The sequence below is a fragment of the Enoplosus armatus genome, chromosome 23 (assembly GCF_043641665.1).
Source record: "Enoplosus armatus isolate fEnoArm2 chromosome 23, fEnoArm2.hap1, whole genome shotgun sequence".
Classification (NCBI taxonomy): domain Eukaryota; kingdom Metazoa; phylum Chordata; class Actinopteri; order Centrarchiformes; family Enoplosidae; genus Enoplosus; species Enoplosus armatus.
The window spans coordinates 7,354,797-7,373,380 of record NC_092202.1 but is presented as its reverse complement, the minus strand read 5'-3'; the positions used below and the strand labels follow the sequence as shown (position 1 = coordinate 7,373,380).

General features: G+C 43.1%; 1 protein-coding gene across 1 annotated transcript; it reads left to right on the top strand.

Annotated features, from left to right (window-relative positions):
- The first annotated feature begins 348 nt into the window (after positions 1-348).
- On the top strand, positions 349-16,956 carry arhgef15b (Rho guanine nucleotide exchange factor 15b). Its single transcript, XM_070929735.1, has 16 exons — positions 349-598; positions 4,797-5,332; positions 7,661-8,671; positions 8,785-8,839; positions 9,253-9,320; positions 9,576-9,880; positions 10,245-10,405; positions 10,663-10,815; positions 11,058-11,187; positions 12,204-12,278; positions 12,633-12,725; positions 12,845-12,999; positions 14,162-14,329; positions 14,831-14,916; positions 15,343-15,447; positions 15,859-16,956. Exons 2-16 carry the CDS (start codon positions 4,900-4,902, stop codon positions 16,026-16,028), a joined length of 3,168 nt encoding a protein of 1,055 aa, XP_070785836.1. The 5' UTR covers positions 349-598; positions 4,797-4,899; the 3' UTR covers positions 16,029-16,956.
- The last annotated feature ends 1,628 nt before the right edge of the window (positions 16,957-18,584 follow it).

The following is an 18,584-nucleotide window of genomic DNA, read 5'->3' as shown; positions in this document are numbered from 1 at the left end:
AAATGCGTGTAGCCTATGTTGTATTATATATCATAAATATTTGTTAATTATTGACAACATATGTTGTCTGACTATAAACATTTTGTAGTTTCATTCAACTCAACTTCAACTCAAATTTAACTTTATTTTCTTTAGGGGAAATTTGGAACACACATTTTAGACATACCTACTTGAGATCTTATTTTGAAATCCCTCACCGGAACCTCTAGACGTTACTGTCTGTGGCATGGCCGTTTGAGTCCTCAGGGGGGTTGAAGCTCTCCTACCTCCCATCCTCTCCTCTCATACATGCTGCTGGTAACAAAGAAGACAGACAACAGCAGGGGGATGATGGGAGCTCAGACAACAAGCCTGTCAGAGAAACAATAAGAAACTGAACCGGTTCGCTTGTACGTTGTGGATTATTTTTCTTTACGATATATTTCACGACCCTTTTTTCTCCGCGAGACGAGTTAAGTTTAAAGTAGACTAACGTTGCTGCGCCCTGGACCCATTTTAAACCATAGCCTATTTTCTTGCCAAAGCTAACTATGTTGGACTGCCAGCACTAGAGCCGAATGACTGAAGAGAAAGAGCCAGACATGTCTGAATAACATTGGTGAGCTTTTTTTTCTGTAATTTATGTTTTAAGTGAGATTATTTCCTTATTGGTAGTTTAGCAGGTGAGGTTTGGTTGACTGTGACGGTTGAGTCTATAAGCACCTGTTCCCTTATGGAAAACCATTGTAGTTAATACCTGCCAAGGGTTTTTATAAATTATAGTGACGTTGTCATACTGAAAAGTAATTATTTTAACCCTTACGACATTACTGCAGAATGTCTTATGGTTGAATATCTTGACATATTTTCCCATTTTGTTAATGTAGGTGGGTAACAGTACGCGACAAAGCCATATATTCGGCGATTAAGGGATGCAAATAAGATGCCACTCGTGTCACCACACCGACTCTATATGTTTATTCCTCTTTCCTGTATTCCCACCCCTTGAATGTGTGTGTGTGTGTGTGTGTGTGTGTGTGTGTGTGTTTGTGTTGCTTCCCGACACACCTTTTCCGTCCCCTCTTCCTGTCCAACGTGGAGCTTACTCACACATCACATGTATTATGATGGTAGCTCTCTTAAAGCCCCCCTACCCATTTTATGTACACACTGACCCATTACTCTCCAGAGCAGATGGCACACTGTACACACACACACACACACACACACATACACAGGGACAGCATTGTGTTAATGGACACCCTCTTTAAGCACTTAAGGATTGTTCTCAAGCTGGTCTGATTTAAGGGATCACACCACATCTGATATGTATTGGATTTACCAGGACAAATACACTTACTGGAATGAATGACTGGCCCACTGACCCAGCCTGAGGTCCAGTAGACTGGAGGATGTGGCTATTGAACTAACCAGGTCAACAGAGCAAAAGGAGACAAAAGAGAAGTGATGTCTGGTGGGGGCTGATTGAAAGAAAGTCAGGGGGGCAATTGTAACCTCAAGTCTAGTCTCTCATTTGGTCTATAAGTGCATTAACAGACAATCAGAATGTGTTATCCCCACTGTCTAGATGAGTGCGTTGTGAGGGAACACACCCTCCTATTAAAGGGTTATGGACAATGATAATAACCAGAGGGCCAAAACTGAAACCTGGAAAGACCTACATTACACCCACACACACACACACACACACACACACACACACACACATATACATTGCTGTTGTGATGTCATGCTATTTGACGCCTGAGATTATAAAACAAGTGAAGAGTAGTTTTTATTCTGAACCTCCAGATGGTTTCATGTCATGCATTCCTGCTCCCCCATTTCATAATAATTGTATACATGTCTGTTTGTCAGTCCAGAAACATTTTCTCGTCCGACTGAAACATGAAACCACGTCTGTCTCTTTCTCTTTCTTAGTAGCTCACTGACTGTGCAGCATGCATATCCCATCAAAACTGGTCTGACTAGCTGGTGTGCTTTCTCAATAACAAACTGGTTGTTATTGACTTTAGTGAGCTGTGTGTGTGTGTGTGTGTGTGGGGGGGGGGGGCTCAAGTTAAGAGCCCAAAATAGTAGATTGCTGTCTGTGATGATTTTGTTTACCTGCTGGCACTTCTGTTGATTAATTTCTTAAAAACGTTGTCAGGTCCGGTCACGACTCCATATGAAATGACTTGCACTATATGAAATGAACAGTCTCTAATCTTTCCCACTTTGTGAACGTCCCCATAATTGGCTACTCCAGTGATTTAGTGTTGCTCTTGCATAAAGTTGGGGGACTTGCAGGAGACAGATTTAACAAATAAAGGTCAAAATCGATGCAGTAGAGGCCGAGGTATCCCGATATATTTATATCTGCTGTATGACTCAAGCTCCAAAATCACTGGATGCAACCCAATAGTGTCTTATTTTCTTATATTCCTGTCAAGACCACAGAAGACATTAAAGAACAGTTTTCTCTGGCTGAGTAGTGCTCCTCGTGATGAGTTACCTGACCTTCGTTTGTAAAATCAGTGGAGTCCCTTTTATGAATGTGATTAAAAAAAACGTGTTGATAATAGTCAGCAGTTTCATTTTTATTTTCCTTATCAGCAGTGCTGAATTGGATTTCAACTAGCAATTATTTTCATTATCAATTAATGTGTTGGTTAAAAATGCCCATCACATTTTCGTAGACCCAGGGATGATGTGTTCAAATGTCTGAACAACAGTCCAAAATCCAGAGATTTTCAGCGATATATAGCCAAGAAAAGCTGAAAAGTCGTCTTATATTTGGTTTAATTTCTGTCATCAACTAAGGGATTAATTGACTAATTATTTCAGCATTTGTTAAGACATTTGTCTGGACCAAAGTGGTGGACTGACCGACCAACTGACCTTGACATCCATGGAGAAATGCAGCTAGCGTGGCTAAAATGTAGATACTTGGGGTTCACATGACTGCCAGCTGCTTATTGGTCTCTGCAACAGACATCTGTCATCATTTAAATACTTATAGACTAAATGATGAATGAATCTAAAACATAATCGCTTCATTAATCGTTAAAATAGTTGCTTGCTGCATCCTTTCAACAACGTGTGTTTAATCCTGAATGCATGCTGCTCCATGTATTAGTCACACAAAGCAGTGCTCTAACGTCTTCTTCTGGATCTCTGCTCTATTTTCTGCATGACTCACAAGATGACTAACACTCGCTTGGTTTGGTGTTGCATCAGCTGTCGCGCACACACATCCCCCCAAAAAAAGAAACCTGGTGGGAAGAAGAATCTGCAGCATGGCCATTTGGTCGCCCAGAATGGAAATAGGAATGGAAAAAATTCACTTTATTGTCATCACGTTTCTTTTTAAAGACCGTTACATGCTGAAAGAAGTGCCACGCTTTGACGACTTAATTTGAATGTCTGGAGCTCTTTGAATAATGTATTTTAAAGGATTGAATCAGTGCGGATTTACTGCAGGCATGCGTGTCAGTGTGTGTGCATCTGTAATTACATAAGGAGATAGCAGTGCACACTTTTTTAAAAATGTTTACGTCTATGTAAAGACCTCAGGCAATGTTAGATATTATATGAGTGTACAAAGGTATAGACTAGCTGAAAGGTAAAAGATTACATGGCGCTTGAGGCAATTCAGCCTGCCAGGACAACAGTGGACAGGGTGGGGTGATTATAAATGTGCATTTGTATTGAAACAGTGGTTAACTATTAATTGGAATACACTAGTGTGTCATGAATCACATAATACTGTTCAGAATGTGAGCTTGCTACACAGGTATTACACATGACACAAACCTCCTGTTTGATCGGTATCCCTGCTCTGATGCTGCTGACACATTCCAGCCATTAAAGCAGTAAATGAATAAATCACATCATGCTTTTCAGCTGAGTTGTGCAGAGATGTCAGGGAACTTTACAATGGGAAAAATCAATGATCTGTAGCTGGATTTCCCTTCACTGTGTCACCTTGTAGTTCAGTAAACACACTTCAGCTCGTCAGCTGATTTTACATGATCTCTCCCACTAGAAGTGAGTGGGCTCCTTACAGAGCAAAGTTCATTTTCCTCTGAGGTCTTACTACAGTGGGGGATTTGTAGCACAGAGCTCAAAGTCTGATTTTAGGATTATACTGTAATGGAAATACTGAATTATGTAGTGTTTATTGCCTTGTGTAAAGGTTTATTTCAGCTACAGAAAATGACTGTAATTATAGTGATTCATGTCTTTTTGAAGGGGTCACAAGCCAGAAAGGTTGAGAACCACTAACCCATGGGTTCACTATGTAATCGTAACGTTTCCAGTTCAAGTCTGACCAGGGACCCTTATTGCATTCCCCTCTCTCTCTCTTTCTTCTAATAGTAGCATGAAATCCCCAGTACATGGAATAAAGGTGGTCTACTTGTGAAAATCTAAAAAATATATATATATTGTGTAACAGAAATATATATGTTTCTTTCATTTTCTGTGATCCTTCAGATTTACCCCCAGGTTGGGAACCACTGCCCTGGGGCCAAGGAAGCCCCCAATTATGTCATTTTCACTAGCAGAACATACTTGAAACTCCGACCAAACTGCCAGCGGTCAGGTTGGCGCCAGGTTTTGACAATACAAAAGATAATATCTCTGGTTCTGCTGCGCCGATTTTGATACTTTTAAAAAAAAGCCTGTCCAACAGTATTATAGGAGTGCAGTGCTAAATCTGTGAAGTACTCTTAATAATTTATATATACATAATATTACACTTTGTTTAATGTCAAACTGTTTTAAACTTTCTTCTGCTTTCTCGTTATCATCAGGTAGTGATGACATGCTCACATTGACCTTTGCCCTCGAAGCCTGACCTCTGATTGGTCAAGGCTTGTAGTGAAACTCACCGTAAGAGAGGACTCCAGCTCCACTATGTCCGTCCAGGAAGCATCCCAACGGCCCACGTCGCCCTCACCCCTCAAACCTGAAGCCAAACCGAGACCGGAGATCCCTCCAAAGCCGTCCCCGCAAAGCGGCTCCCCTCCTCTGGGAGACGGAGGCAGCAGTACGAGCCTTTCTGGAGGGAAGGTCAAGAGCATCGTGGACAAGTTTAGCAAACAGGAGCCTGCGCCGAATGAACCAGGGCAACAACCCACCAATGGTACTGCAGAATTCACGCCTAGGAAACGGTTCAAAAGGCCGCCTACGATAAAGCCCAAACCAGGTCGTGCCAGTCTGCAGCTTCAGATTGGTGGGGAGCAGGCGCCTCCGCTGCCTCTGAAGAGGAGTCACATCCTGCAGAGGCAGAGAGAGAGTGTGGGAGGAGAGGAGGGGGACAGCATCAGTGTGGAAGGAGGTCGATCAGGTATGGTGGATTTTAATTGGGTCTTATGATGTGAGTTTTTATCTTCTTTTTTGTGTTTAATGCCTGGCTGTCTTTTCTTTGGGATAATAATAATAAAATGAAAAGGTGACGTTTATTAAGTATTTATTATGAGATCAGCACAAATCTTAAAGATAGATTAAGGCGAGGGTAATGCTAAAAAAAACAAGCGCTATCACTTGTCACTCTTATATGATAAGCTGTGTCACATCATTTCTTGAAATTGGAAAAAAAATGTTTTCGACTTTTACCTTTGGGCTGCCGTTCAGCGCAGGCAACATTAAAAGTGTACTCAGCAGGAAGAACAGCCTAGTTTCAGATCAAAGGTCAATCTCATTGATAAAAATGAAAGAAAAACATAATTTCACATTATTGAACATTTGTAAGTTGATGCATAAAGTGTGATCATGTATGTACAGAGTTCTGCGTGTGTGTTTGTGTGTGTGTGTGTGTGTGTGTGTGTGTGTGTGTGTGTGTGTGTGTGTGTGTGTGTGTTCATTGATTTGACAGTTAACACTACAGCTCAGACAGGTGTGGTGCCACTGGCTAACCTGAACTAACAGCCATAAACAGGTTCTGTCGGTCAGCTGATCACCTGTGTGCATGTGCGTGTGTGTGTGTGTGTGCGTGTGCGTGTGCATGTGTGTGTGTGTGTGTGTGTGTGTGTGTAAGAGAGAAAGTATGTGTGTCTGTATGCTCCTGAGTAAGCAGGAAGTTACACTCACTGTGCTTACTTCCAGTAAGAAAAGATAATGCACAAGAATTGATATCATCACCCCTTCATCATCATCTTCTTATCATCTCGCTGTTTTTGATTGGTGATTACAAAGTGATTTTTTTGACCTTTATTTGGAATCACATAATAACAGCAGTAACAGCAGTTTACACAGTCATCTTCAGTTTGATACCTTTACAGAGTGATCCATCTTATCAGCTTTTTACAGTGTAATTATAGAACATAAACAGGACATGGGGTGTTTTTTCATTTAAGATAAAAGAGAAAAATACATATATAAATTACATAAACAAATGTAAACAAAAGAAGGGCGTTTCAGAGAAATATACATTCTCCACTTCTCCCAAATGTCCTCAAGTTTAATTTCCTGAAGCCTCACAGAGAAGGTGATTTTTTTTCCATCATGAAGATTTCATAAATGATAAATAAAGCACATACAAACTTAATCTGTAACTTTGATGTGTAGCTCATCGACACAGGAGGTGCTTTGCTGTGTCATGATGTTCAGTTTTGTTCTCACTCAACCAAAGAGGAACCTGAAGAAGTGACACGTTGCTGGCTGTATTGATTTGTGTGTTCCCTCCCCAGTTACACATACTGTAATATCACTTCCTTGTTTTAGTTCCTATGAGCAGGACATCAGATTCTGTGCCGATATATCCACATATCATCAATATTCAAATGGCGATTAGGGCGGCAACTAACGCAGACTTATCTGTCTTATCTTAGACAATATTATACAAGAAAACAATTCCCAGAATTACTTTACATTTTCAAATTGCATTTTTTATCTGACTAAGAGTCACAACCCAAAAATATTAAACATATAATGATATAAAACAGAAAATCTTCTTATTTGAGAAGCTGGATCCAAAGAATGTTATGCATTTATGCCTGAAAAATAAAATGATTAATCCAGTATCAAAATAGTTAAGTATCATGGCCTTTTACTGAAATAATGCAATTACCTTAACAAAATGTGAAAAGCTCAATCCTCTTTGCATCTTTATTTAACTATATTTTTAAAAAAAGACTGAATCCGAATTGGCTAATATGGAAAATATTGAGTTTGAATGTTTTTTGCCTTTCGTATCTTTGCTCACTGACTCATTCAACCTTCATTCTAACTCTCTCTTTCCACCACCTCTTCCATTTCCTTTTGTCAATATTGGATTTGTTTTTTCCCCCACGCAAACTTCCCATGAATATTTGAACACATCCCTTGCAGACGTGCTGCATTTGAATAGTGATGAACTGCTGACTTGACAGTCCAGCGTGCCATATGAGGCTGTTGTGAGGAGAACAGATGGAAAAAGCAAAAAGCTCTTAATGAAAGTGAGCCGCCCTATCTGGGGATGCACATGTAGGAAAGAAGCAGACAGGAAACAGCTCGCTCACACCCTTTAGCTTGGTGTTTTAGCCTGCGATGTGGAGGAAAGATCAGCAAATATATGTTCTCTTCTGTAGCAACATCAGGAAGAAGTAAAACATGTTCGAGAAGTTTATGCTGATTTAATTTCCTTTTTCATGAACATGTCAAAGCAGTTTGTCTGTGTTGCTTCTTTTTGACGCAGCGCCTGATGGAAAAGAGGTGGAGATTCAGTTGATTGGAGGAGGTGAAGCAGAGGCGGAGCACAGTCCACACACGCCTCTCAGCCCCTGCTGTGACCCAAGTTGTAGCTGTGTGTGCCACCTCCAGTGGCCGGGCATGAAACTGATATGGGTGCCCGTGGACGTGGATGATGGTGGGGAGGAGGGTGGAGTTGGAGATGAGGATGAGACTGATGTGGAGGAGCAGCGGGGGGAGGAGGGGGAGGAGGGGGAGGATTGGGACGAGGATGAGGACATAGAGAGGGGAGGGGAAGGGGACAGCGAGGCAGGGGATGAGGTGGACAGGACTTCTGTGGTTGATGAGAGTGAAGTATTGAAACAAGAAAAGGCAAAGTTCCACCAATGTTTGGATGTTTTGATCGCTGATGGTCACAGGAGACGTTCGGACCCGGGCCCTCACTCTGTTCTCACCTCACTTGCTGTCACTCGCTCTCAGTCTCCCCCTGTTCCCCCAAAACATGCTCAATCAACACAAAATCACCACCGACCCACCCAAGACGAAGAAGAGAATATTTATGAGGCCACACTTCCAGTGGTCGACCCCACTCCTAAAAAGACCACACCTGTGTGTAAGGAGCTGGATATCCCTCTAATCAAAGTGCGCAAACCGGCCCGTCAGTCTAAACTGTCCTACAGCACCTCAGACCCGACGTCCGAGTTTCAGAAGGACACAGAAACCACCTCAAACCCAGACGACGTGCCGCCTGCCATCCCGCCGAGGATGCCGGTGACTCAGGAGAGCCGCAGCCTCACGCCGGTGCACCGGGCCGGCATCCCTCTCCCCCAGCCCACGCTTGAGGAGTGGCGCGCCTTACGGCCCTCGTCCCCCAGCGGCATCACTGCCACCGGGCTGAGCCCCCAACGGGCCATCACTCCACCCCCAGCCAGCCCTCACAGACCCCCACCCCCACCGCCAAAGACAGATCCCCGGAGGCTCAGCAGTGCCTCACTGCAATCCCTCACAACGAAAAAAGGTTTGTGCTGAACAAACATTATTATCTTTGCCAGAGATGAGCTATGAATGATGCACAAGTTGTTCATTTTCTGTGTAATCAAAAGCAATGACGCCATTTACTTGTCTTTTTAGAAGGAGGGGAGAATGGAGGGACTGAAGGAGAGAAAGAGGACACAGTGGAGGAACCGTGAGTTATCACTCTGACCCCACCCTAAGTATTGTCCAAAGGCTGGTGTAGTTTATTCCTCTGTGACATAAACCTCCATTGTTGTCCAAAAACTAAAAACACATCAATGTTTCTTTATTACCATGAACTAGGGAACTGTAGGTTATGCTGCTGCTGTAAGTACCTACTAGCACACCAAATGTGTATTAATCTGTGGCTGAAAATAGTCCCCTACAAATTAAAAAAGTCCCCTTACTCCTGTTTTAGTAATATTTGTTAAAAACTTTCACCAGCCTTGTCCTTTAAGTCAGCAATCATGTTCTTGTGTGTATGGAGGAATCGTCAACTGTGTCATTCACTCATTTGTTAGACAATTTGGTTTCATATCACCCCGGTTGATGCCTTTCTCCTCTTTCTATACTTACCTGTTTCAGGCGCCCAGCCAGGAGTGACTCCCTCAGGAGGGAGTCTTCGTTCAGCTGGGAGTCCCGGCTGCAGGATGGTAAGGCCTGTAACAAACAAAACATGAAAAAACGAAGTAGTAGTGTGTTGCTCATGTCAACCCACTCATATAACTTTCATATAAATGAAGATAAAGTTGCACTGCTCCAGTTGGAAGCAGTTTGCTTCATGTTTTTGATTGGTGAAGAGGTGTCTGCATCATGTGTTAGAGACAACATGTTCTATATTTATTTATTTATTGATATATATTGTGTACTGGGGTCTACTATGAGGAACCTTTGTGACTTGTTTACAGAGCCTCTGTACCAGACGTACCGAGCCACTGTCATCACCAAGGAGATCCGACGCCAGACAGTTTGCCGTAACATCAGTAAAACCAGTGTGGACTATGCTATGGACTGGACAGCCCGTCGCTCTGGGAATGGAACTGGGACTGGGACTGGGACTGGGACTGCGACTGGGACTGCGACTGGAAATGGAACGCCCAGGAGCAGCCCTGTGCCCACACCGGGCCAGAGCACCCTGTGGCAGGACCTCCCAGCTGTTCGAGAGGGAGGGGTGCTGGATCAGCTCACCCCTGAGCAGTGCAAATACCAGGAGGTGAGGGCCTGATGAGGGAGAGGCTAATGTACTGACAGACTGCATGAAGAGAAATCAATGATGCCAGGAGAGGAGAAATGGGAGATGCAGTATCAAGTTTTAAACCACATCTTGAAATGTGATAATGTGATGTTTTTATATAAATTAAGGTCCACTCTGCCTCACTGTATCACTCGCTGCTGTAATATATTATTGATTCACTCTATCCTCTGTTCATGAAAGCTTTTACTCTTCTCTTCTAACTTTCCAACATCAGGCGAGACTTTTCAAGGAAAAATGTTGATTCTCTTCTGTCTTCTCTTCTGGCTCCTTTATGTGTAAAATGTGTCACATTATTCACCTTCTTCCTCTTCTTCTTTGGCAGAGTATGTTTGAGGTTTTGACATCAGAGGCCTCTTACCTTCGATCCCTGCGAGTTCTGACTGAACACTTCCTGGACAGCCGGGAGCTGGAGGACACGATGATCATTAGAGACAAGAAGACCCTCTTCTCCAACATCCTGAGGGTCCGAGAGGTCAGCGAGAGGTGAGAAATGGCAGACAGAAGGATGAAGGGAGATTAAGGAAAAGGGAAATAGGAAGGTGATTTATGAGTTGAACTACCACGAGGTCACTTGGTGCTTTGGACAAAGATACCAAGAGATCGGAAGGAAAATCAAAGATGTAATAAGTCATTTGCTGAACTGAGGCCAGGTGATGGTCATTTAAAGCATTAAGAGTCTTTGTCTAGTTGTCGTTCGACAAGCTTTCATGTTTTTAAAATTTTGCTGTCTGACTCCACAGGTTCTTAAAAGACCTGGAGGACCGTATATTCAAGAAGCTGGTCTTCCCTGACATCTGCGACATTATCCACTACCACGCCCAGCACAACTTCCCTGCCTACATCGACTACATCCGCAACCAGATCTACCAGGAAAAGACCTACATCTTGCTCATGTGAGGAGCAGCAGATGAAAGCAAAGATGAAATAGGACTTTTAGGAATGCAGGCTGGTCGGCAGACGTTGATTGTCAGATAGGAAGACTGAATTTTTTCTCTGCAGGAGCACAAAAGATGAGAGAAAACATTGTCATTAAATTCGATGTTATCCTCTGCAACCTCTTTTTCTCTATTTCACAAGCATAGGAGCATTTCAGCTGCATTACACACCATTTATTAGTGCATTTGTGTGTCTACAGGAAGAACAACGTGCAGTTTGCCACGGTCATCACTCGTCTCCAAGAGTCACCTCAGTGCCAGCGACTTCCCTTCATGTCCTTCTTGCTGCTGCCCTTCCAGCGAATAACACGCATCAAAATGCTCATTGAGGTGAGTGGCATCATGGGAATTGTAAAGTCCTGCCATTCACATGTTGCTGCTTTTAGCAATGAAGAATAAGTACAATAGCTTGATAAATACAGGCAGGAGGCGATTAGCTTAGCTTAGTATAAAGACTAAGGAGGGGGAAACAGGTAGCCTGACTGCTGTTCGCCAATAAAAAAGCTTGTTAGCTCCCCGTAAAACCACAACTTGTTGTTGTTTGTATGTATTATATTAGTTTAGATATACAACTTGATGATTAATTTAATTCAATTTAAAAGTTAAATAGTGAGCTTTAGATGCGTAGTAGAGTATTTTTTAACTTTAGACAGAGCCAGGCTAGCTTTTGTCCCCTGCTTTTAGTGTTTATGCTAAGCTAGTAGCAAGAGTGGTATCAGTCTTCTCATCTTACTCGCAAAGAAGCTTATTTCCCAAAATGTCAAATAATTAATGTCATAATTATACACTCATCATTTCTAGGTGTGAGGCTAAAGCTGGAAAATTCCTGCACACTGACTATAAACTACTGATTTATTTAAAAATGTTTCAATGCCAATTGAATCTTTGTGAGGTAAAAATGAATCAGATTGGGAATGAAATGTTTGTGGTTTTGACTAAGTGTGTTGGTGTTAAGTAGAAATGTGTCTGGGTTTTTTTACCCTATGAGGAAAAAAGCTCAGGAGGTCAGTGTCACAGCTGTTACTGGTGCGTGACTACAATGCAGGTAGCCTTTAGATTAGTTCCTCAAGCATCCACACAGATGTCACAGTACATTCGGTACAACTGACCCTTCTCTTCTCCCGCTACAAGCCATTGGAAGTCAATAGTCAGAGTTCATCACGGTGTGTTGCTTTGTGGAATGTCCTCATTCCAGCGTAATCTCTCTCGTCACTGCCTCTTGTCCAATAAGCAAACACACGGGCGCGCCTTGCCTCAACCTTATGACCCTGTTAGATGGAAAAAATGTATCCTGTTGATGCTGTTTGTCTATTCCAAAAAAAGAAAGTTCTTGTTTGTTGTTTCAGAACATCCTGAAGAGAACAAAGGAGAGGACGAAAGAGGAGCAGGCGGCCTCCAAGGCTTTGGCTTCTGTGTCGAAGGTAAACGCCCCTCACTCTTCGCCCTCCCTTCTGCCTACAAAATACATATCATTTGACTCTCAAGTGCTTCACATGCCTCTGGAAATTTGACGTCAGCCATTGTTGGAGTGAAGGATTTCCTATAGATTGAGCTCCACAGTGACAGTGAGTCATACATGTCACTAAGGCCAAAGGGAGTGTGAAACAGGGAGACATTTTGAGGGTATTTGTCAAAGGAATGAACCTGATACTCCCAATGAGACACAGCCAGTTGTATATAACGGCCCCTGAAGGGAATATGAGGTTTTTAAGTGTGGAAAGAAAAAGAATCTCTCAATTGATATTTCATAATTTTGTCTTTTTTTTCACACGCAGATCATTGACGAGTGTAACACAGAGGTGGGAAAGATGAGACAGATGGAGGAGCTGATCCGTGTGTCTCAAACACTGGAGTTTGACAAGCTCAAGGTAAACTCAAACACACACAATAAATGTGTGCATGTTTTTTATCTGTCAGCATTTTAGCTGGACTTGAGCTACTTGGACATTTATTTAGAAAAAGAGATAATTGTTTCTGTCTTCTCCAGGCCATCCCGATCATCTCCCAGACACGGTACTTGGAGAAGAAGGGAGAGTTGCAGGAAATGTCCAAAGGAGGAACTATCTTCAACATGAGGGCAAAGTTCACCCCCGTCTACCTCTTCCTCTTCAACGATCTGCTCATCATCGCTGCCAAGAAAGGGTGTGGCACAGTTGACTGATATTTGGCACCAATTAGAAACAAACACAATAGAGCTGAGAGATTCTCAACATCTATCAGATGAATTGACATTATATTTTGTACAGACATTCATTCACATTCACGATGTATCCGAATGACTTTTCCTCTTGCTCCACCGTGAGGTTGACATTTATAGTTTAGATTTGATTTGCCTACGATGGGGAACACGATATAAACATTATACCTGCTAAACATCAGCATGTTAGCATTGCCAATGTGAGCATGCTGACGTTGGCTGAAAGACCAGCCTCACAGGGCAGCTAGCATGGCTGTAGGCCCTTGTTAAGATTTGAGGCCTGGATTTCCCAGAATGCGTCTTTATCTGGGGACAATGATACATTTAAGTCACATTCCTCTTAAATTCCTCCAGAATTCAGGTTGTGGCAAACACTTTCTCACATCACAATGCCCTGCATACAATACAATTATATAAGAATTTATGAGACGGAGCTCAATCAACAGTGAACCCAACTGCCAACAACTACACAACTGCCAGTAAAACTTGCTCTGTAAGCTGAGGTTAGGTGTTATTTTCAGGATAGGTGTTCTTCCAAAGTTATGCACTGCACTTGCAGTGGTATTATGGGAGGGAGGTAGTGGTCTGTGTACCTTCACTGTTCATGAGGATGCTTCCTATTTAGGCTGCACACGTGAGACTGCAGCCACTCTCCTTTAAAGCTGTGCAGAGAAAATCTGTCCACCTGCGTCGTTTGACAAGCTGTCACAATTTAACAATGAAGAATGTGACCGCTGACCGCAAAAGCAATCGTGACTTTTTAACAGTGTCATCACTAGTGAAACGACTCCAAACTTCCTCAAATGCAGCAGGAAGTAGTGTTAAAAGGGAAATGAAAGGAATAGAGGAAGATTTCAAATTGTTGCCACATAGATATGAAATACAAAAACATATTTTTATGAAATATAACTCTGTACATACTCCAGTATTTATCACTGCTATGCAGATGATATCCAGTCACAACTCTGTTTTAAGCCTGATAATTGCAAATTCACTATTCTACATGAGTATCTCCTCTAAGTTCCTAAAGGTGTTGATTAGGTAATATTTTGCTACTTCACCCTAATATCCATAAAAACAACTAACTCGCCCTTCTTTCTCTTACAGTGCGGAGCGTTTTGTGGTGCTCGACCACGCCCATCGCTCTCTGGTGCAGGTGCAGCCAATGGATGAAGGTGGGAGCAGCGCCGGCCCCTACGAGCACTGCTTCAACCTCACGCTGCTGGAAAACCACCAGGGACGCATGATGGAGAGGCTGTTCAAAGCTCCCTCGCAGTGAGTTGCTCTGCATGTGTGTGTGTGTGTTTTAGTTTGACTTGACCAAATAAGAATCTGTCCTTACAATCTACATATAAAGTACCATAAAATCGTAATTCCTAATGGGTAGCACTTCAAAACATATTACCAAGACTTAATAAAGTGAATCACTTAAGTCAAGGCAGAAAGAACAACAATCTTTTGTCCCCCATGTGAACATTTCTGATGATGAAGAAATAAATGGGCTGAAACCAACACATGAACTGCACCAATTTTCTCCAGAATTGTCTAATTTCTTTCTACAAACAAAATGATGCTATAATCATTATTTATTATCATAAAGACTGTACACACAGGGGCTTTAAATATGATTTGAGAGGCGTTCTTGATCCACAATTCTTGGACAACCCTCATGTTGCAACAAGGCTTCACAGGCCAAGCATGGACACTCAGAAATGTCACAAATATGAGGCGCCGTTTCATTGTTTTTTTGTTATAAGCGAACGTTTCTGTCAACAGGTCAGACATGCACAGGTGGAAGGCAGCTTTCCCCAACCCCACCAACCCAGACAGAGATGAAGATGAAGTGATTTATGAGGACTGGGGTGAGGGGGGACACACAGACACACACACACACACACACACACACAGACACAGACAGACAGACAGACAGACAGACAGACAGACAGACAGACAGACAGACACAGACACAGACACAGACACAGACACAGACACACACACACACACACAGACAGACAGACAGACAGACAGACACAGACAGACACAGACACAGACACAGACACACACACACACACACACACACACACACACACACAGACAGACAGACAGACAGACAGACAGACACAGACACAGACACAGACACACAGACACAGACACACAGACACAGACACACAGACACACAGACACACACACACACACACACACACACACACACACACACACACACCATGTGGTTGTGTGTGTTTTATATCCATGGTTTCTCACGACCATATGTATTTGGATGTTACCAGATTGTCCTCAGGTGCAATGCGTGGAGCAGTACATTGCCCAGCAGGCGGACGAGCTCACCCTGGAGCCCACTGAGATCATCAACGTCATCCGCAAAACCAATGAGGGTAAGAACGTGGAGGGAATGTAATGTTACATGTACAATGGGGTCAGAAAAGATGATCACATGCAGGAAACATTTCCTCTTTTACAGAAAACTCTGCGGCTGAAAAAGTGATATCAATCTGTGCTTGGATCAAATTACGTTATTTTTCCCATTCATATTTGGCATTATCAGTGTCTGTGGTTCTAGACAGACTAAGACAAAAAAGCTGAATGTATCTTTAACATGCCCATTCTTTTGACTCTGCTTGTTCACACCCTGATCCTCATAACTGCCTCCATCCTCAACCCCCTCCACCTTAGCAGTTTATTGATTTCTTTCAACTTTCTTGCATGAACGATACAGAAACCTCCAATGTTCCCTTGTTTGTTCTCCCCCCCAAACCCCTCCTCCTATTTCCCCCTCTTTCTCCCAGGCTGTTATGAAGGGATCCGCCTGTCCGACGGTCAGAAGGGCTGGTTCCCCGTGGGGAACGTCATCGAGATCACTAACGAGCACGTGAGGCGGCGGAACCTCCGAGAGCGCTACAGAGTCATGCAGGCTGCGAGCATGGTCGCCATCGGCAAGACCAACACCACTCATTAGGATTGACGGACCAAGGATGTTTACATTTAATCACTTTTCAAAAGGACGATAAACGGAGACTCTTCAGAAGTGAACACAGATTATTCAGGGGCTTTTTTTTAGTAGTCAGTTTCTAACAACCAGGAAATGAAAGATAAAAGGAGAAGGGGGATGATCATGAGACATCATAACAGACCTGCTCTCACTCATTTATACTACTGAAGTATGTGAGTGTGCACTTAAGCAGCTGGGAACATGAGGTACATCATTTACTACTGACACTGAATGTGCATGTAGTAACAGATCAGCATCTTACAGCTGTAGCTCTTCTTGTAAGCATGTAGCCCTGATGTGAAACTGCAGATCTGAAATGCCAATCATTCTAGCCACTGCTCGAACCACATTGTACAAGTGTCAGACCTGCTGCAAAGAAAGAGTTTGGTGTTCCTGTAAACCTCTTGCATCATAGTTGAATCCTCTCATGCACAACAACAAGCTCTAAGGTGGCCAGAATGCAGGTTATGACACGTTTTATGATACAAGAATCTTGTATTGTGCACATTATTAAGTGTTTAAAAAATAATTTATCTCACAAGACAAACCTGTAAAAGAAATCAAATCAGGAAGTGCCTTTGAATAAACTCAAACCACAGAACTACAAGCAGACACTTCTATCAGGATCACATAAAGCACAAGAGCTTTTAAAATGCATGTAAATGTGGGCTGAGTTGTACTGCTGTTATGACGTTTCAGTGGTTGTGCTGTCCACTAGCCTGTTAGCTTGTGTCACTAGCCATTGTGGAATGATACTGTAGCTCCCCCTGCAGCTTGTTGTCAGCGAAGACAAGACATTATTTGTGGATACGCTGTAAATGTCCAATATGTTGTAAATAATTCTCCTTCAAAACAGTAGAGGTGCTTTTAATAAAAAACGTGTCTTTTTAACTAAGTGTTTGTTTTCTCAACTGTTGATCATTTTATTAAACGCTGATAACTGTAAAATTACAAGGCAAATGTGCAATACTCAAAAGGTACACTGTTCAAGTTGGAATTAAAATTATCCCAGAAACATAAGGGGTTAACACTAAAAGAACCCTCAACTAATTGTTGAGGTAGTAAAGTCCCTTTAAAAACAAACCCAGGGACAAAAAGACCCTTCAGATTTAAGACAATGCCTGCTGGACATCCAATGCTCCCATGTCTCCGAGGCTTAGGAGTACATGCACAGCATCACCCTCAGAATCTGACAGCGTCCGCTCCCTCACCTCTGAAAAATTTCCAGAGACACTCGACCTGCTCTTTGTCTCCGAGTCTGGGGACGGTGAAGGCAGCCTCTGCGGTAAAAACGATGCCAAGTATTCCTCATGAACTGGCAGGTGAACAGCAGCACTCCTTCGCTCCACAGACACCAAATCCCTGCCGCCCAGTTCATCATAATCCCTGACACGACTGAAGCCGTTTTGGGTACAATCAGTAGTTATTAATGCAGATCCTTGTTGGGTTTCAGCGTTTATTGACGAATCCTCATGACAGTGGTATGGCAGAGGATCAGGGAGTGTTGCTGCTGATTTATCGTGGTTTTGGCCCCAGAATTTGTCCTCCTCCATCAGGTTAAAGCGACTCAAGAGGGTGTGAGCTGCTTCAAGCTCCGTCTCTGACCAACATCTTCCCCGCTGCAGCTGACCTCGCAAACTGGCCTCCCTCTGTGTGCTACAGAAGGGCTTGTATACTTTGTCAGCTGAAGTGGAGTCCAGAGGTTCAGGGTGACTAAACAGCGGGATGGGGTTCAAGTCTACACTGGAAAAGTCCATTTGTGGAGCCGAAAGGGTCTCATCACTGCGTATAGGCTCTTGATGGTGCAGTTTCAGGAGGTTTGTAATGGCCTGGTCCTCCTCCTGGGTAAGCTGGAGTACGACCCGGCTTGGCTGCACTGGAGGGTGGAGGGTACTTATTTTCACAATGAGGCTGCCCAGATCCCTGGTGGGGTGTCGACCAGATTTGAATGGGTCTGGACAGGTTGGTGGGGCCGGGCAGGCGGACATAACTGGTGGCGGAGTGTTGAGCTGGAAGCAATCGAAAACCTGATGGAGAGAAATGAGAAATACATTTTTGTGTTTTCTCACCATCCCACCTCCTCATTTTCTGTTTTTTGTTGCTTTCCTTTTCTGCTGGTGCATTCACAGAATACAGTCATCACAGGTATTTGATAGTTTTCCCTAAAATGTAAAGGGCACATGGCTCATGACTGTCAAAACAAACTGCCTCCTCCTTTGCCCTTGGTCTCAATTTCCTTCCAGCCCCCAGGTCAGGGTCTTAGCTCTGTCTGACGGGACTGAGCCAATCTTATTAAAATGTCCTCGTCTGTCTGAGCCCCTCCATAAGCTCTACAACCCTCGCCGCCACCACCACTACCACCCAAAGAGCACAGAGGACAGACAGGACCCCCCTCATCACCTCAACCTCTGCTCAATACAGTCTCACAATCATTTTGATAAATGTTTGATTTGAGAAACTATTTTGGTACATACTTTAAAATAATGTCTGTATTTGATCTTTCACTGCACAGAGAGCACTGCA

What these genes read in the sequence shown, in the direction of transcription:
- arhgef15b (XM_070929735.1), top strand. Translation starts at nt 4,900, where the DNA reads ATGTCCGTCCAGGAAGCATCCCAACGGCCCACGTCGCCCTCACCCCTC. An exon ending in GCATCAAAATGCTCATTGAG is followed by an intron (nt 11,188 to 12,203) that starts GTGAGTGGCATC and finishes TTGTTGTTTCAG; the next exon opens with AACATCCTGAAGAGAACAAA. An exon ending in AGTGATTTATGAGGACTGGG is followed by an intron (nt 14,917 to 15,342) that starts GTGAGGGGGGAC and finishes GGATGTTACCAG; the next exon opens with ATTGTCCTCAGGTGCAATGC.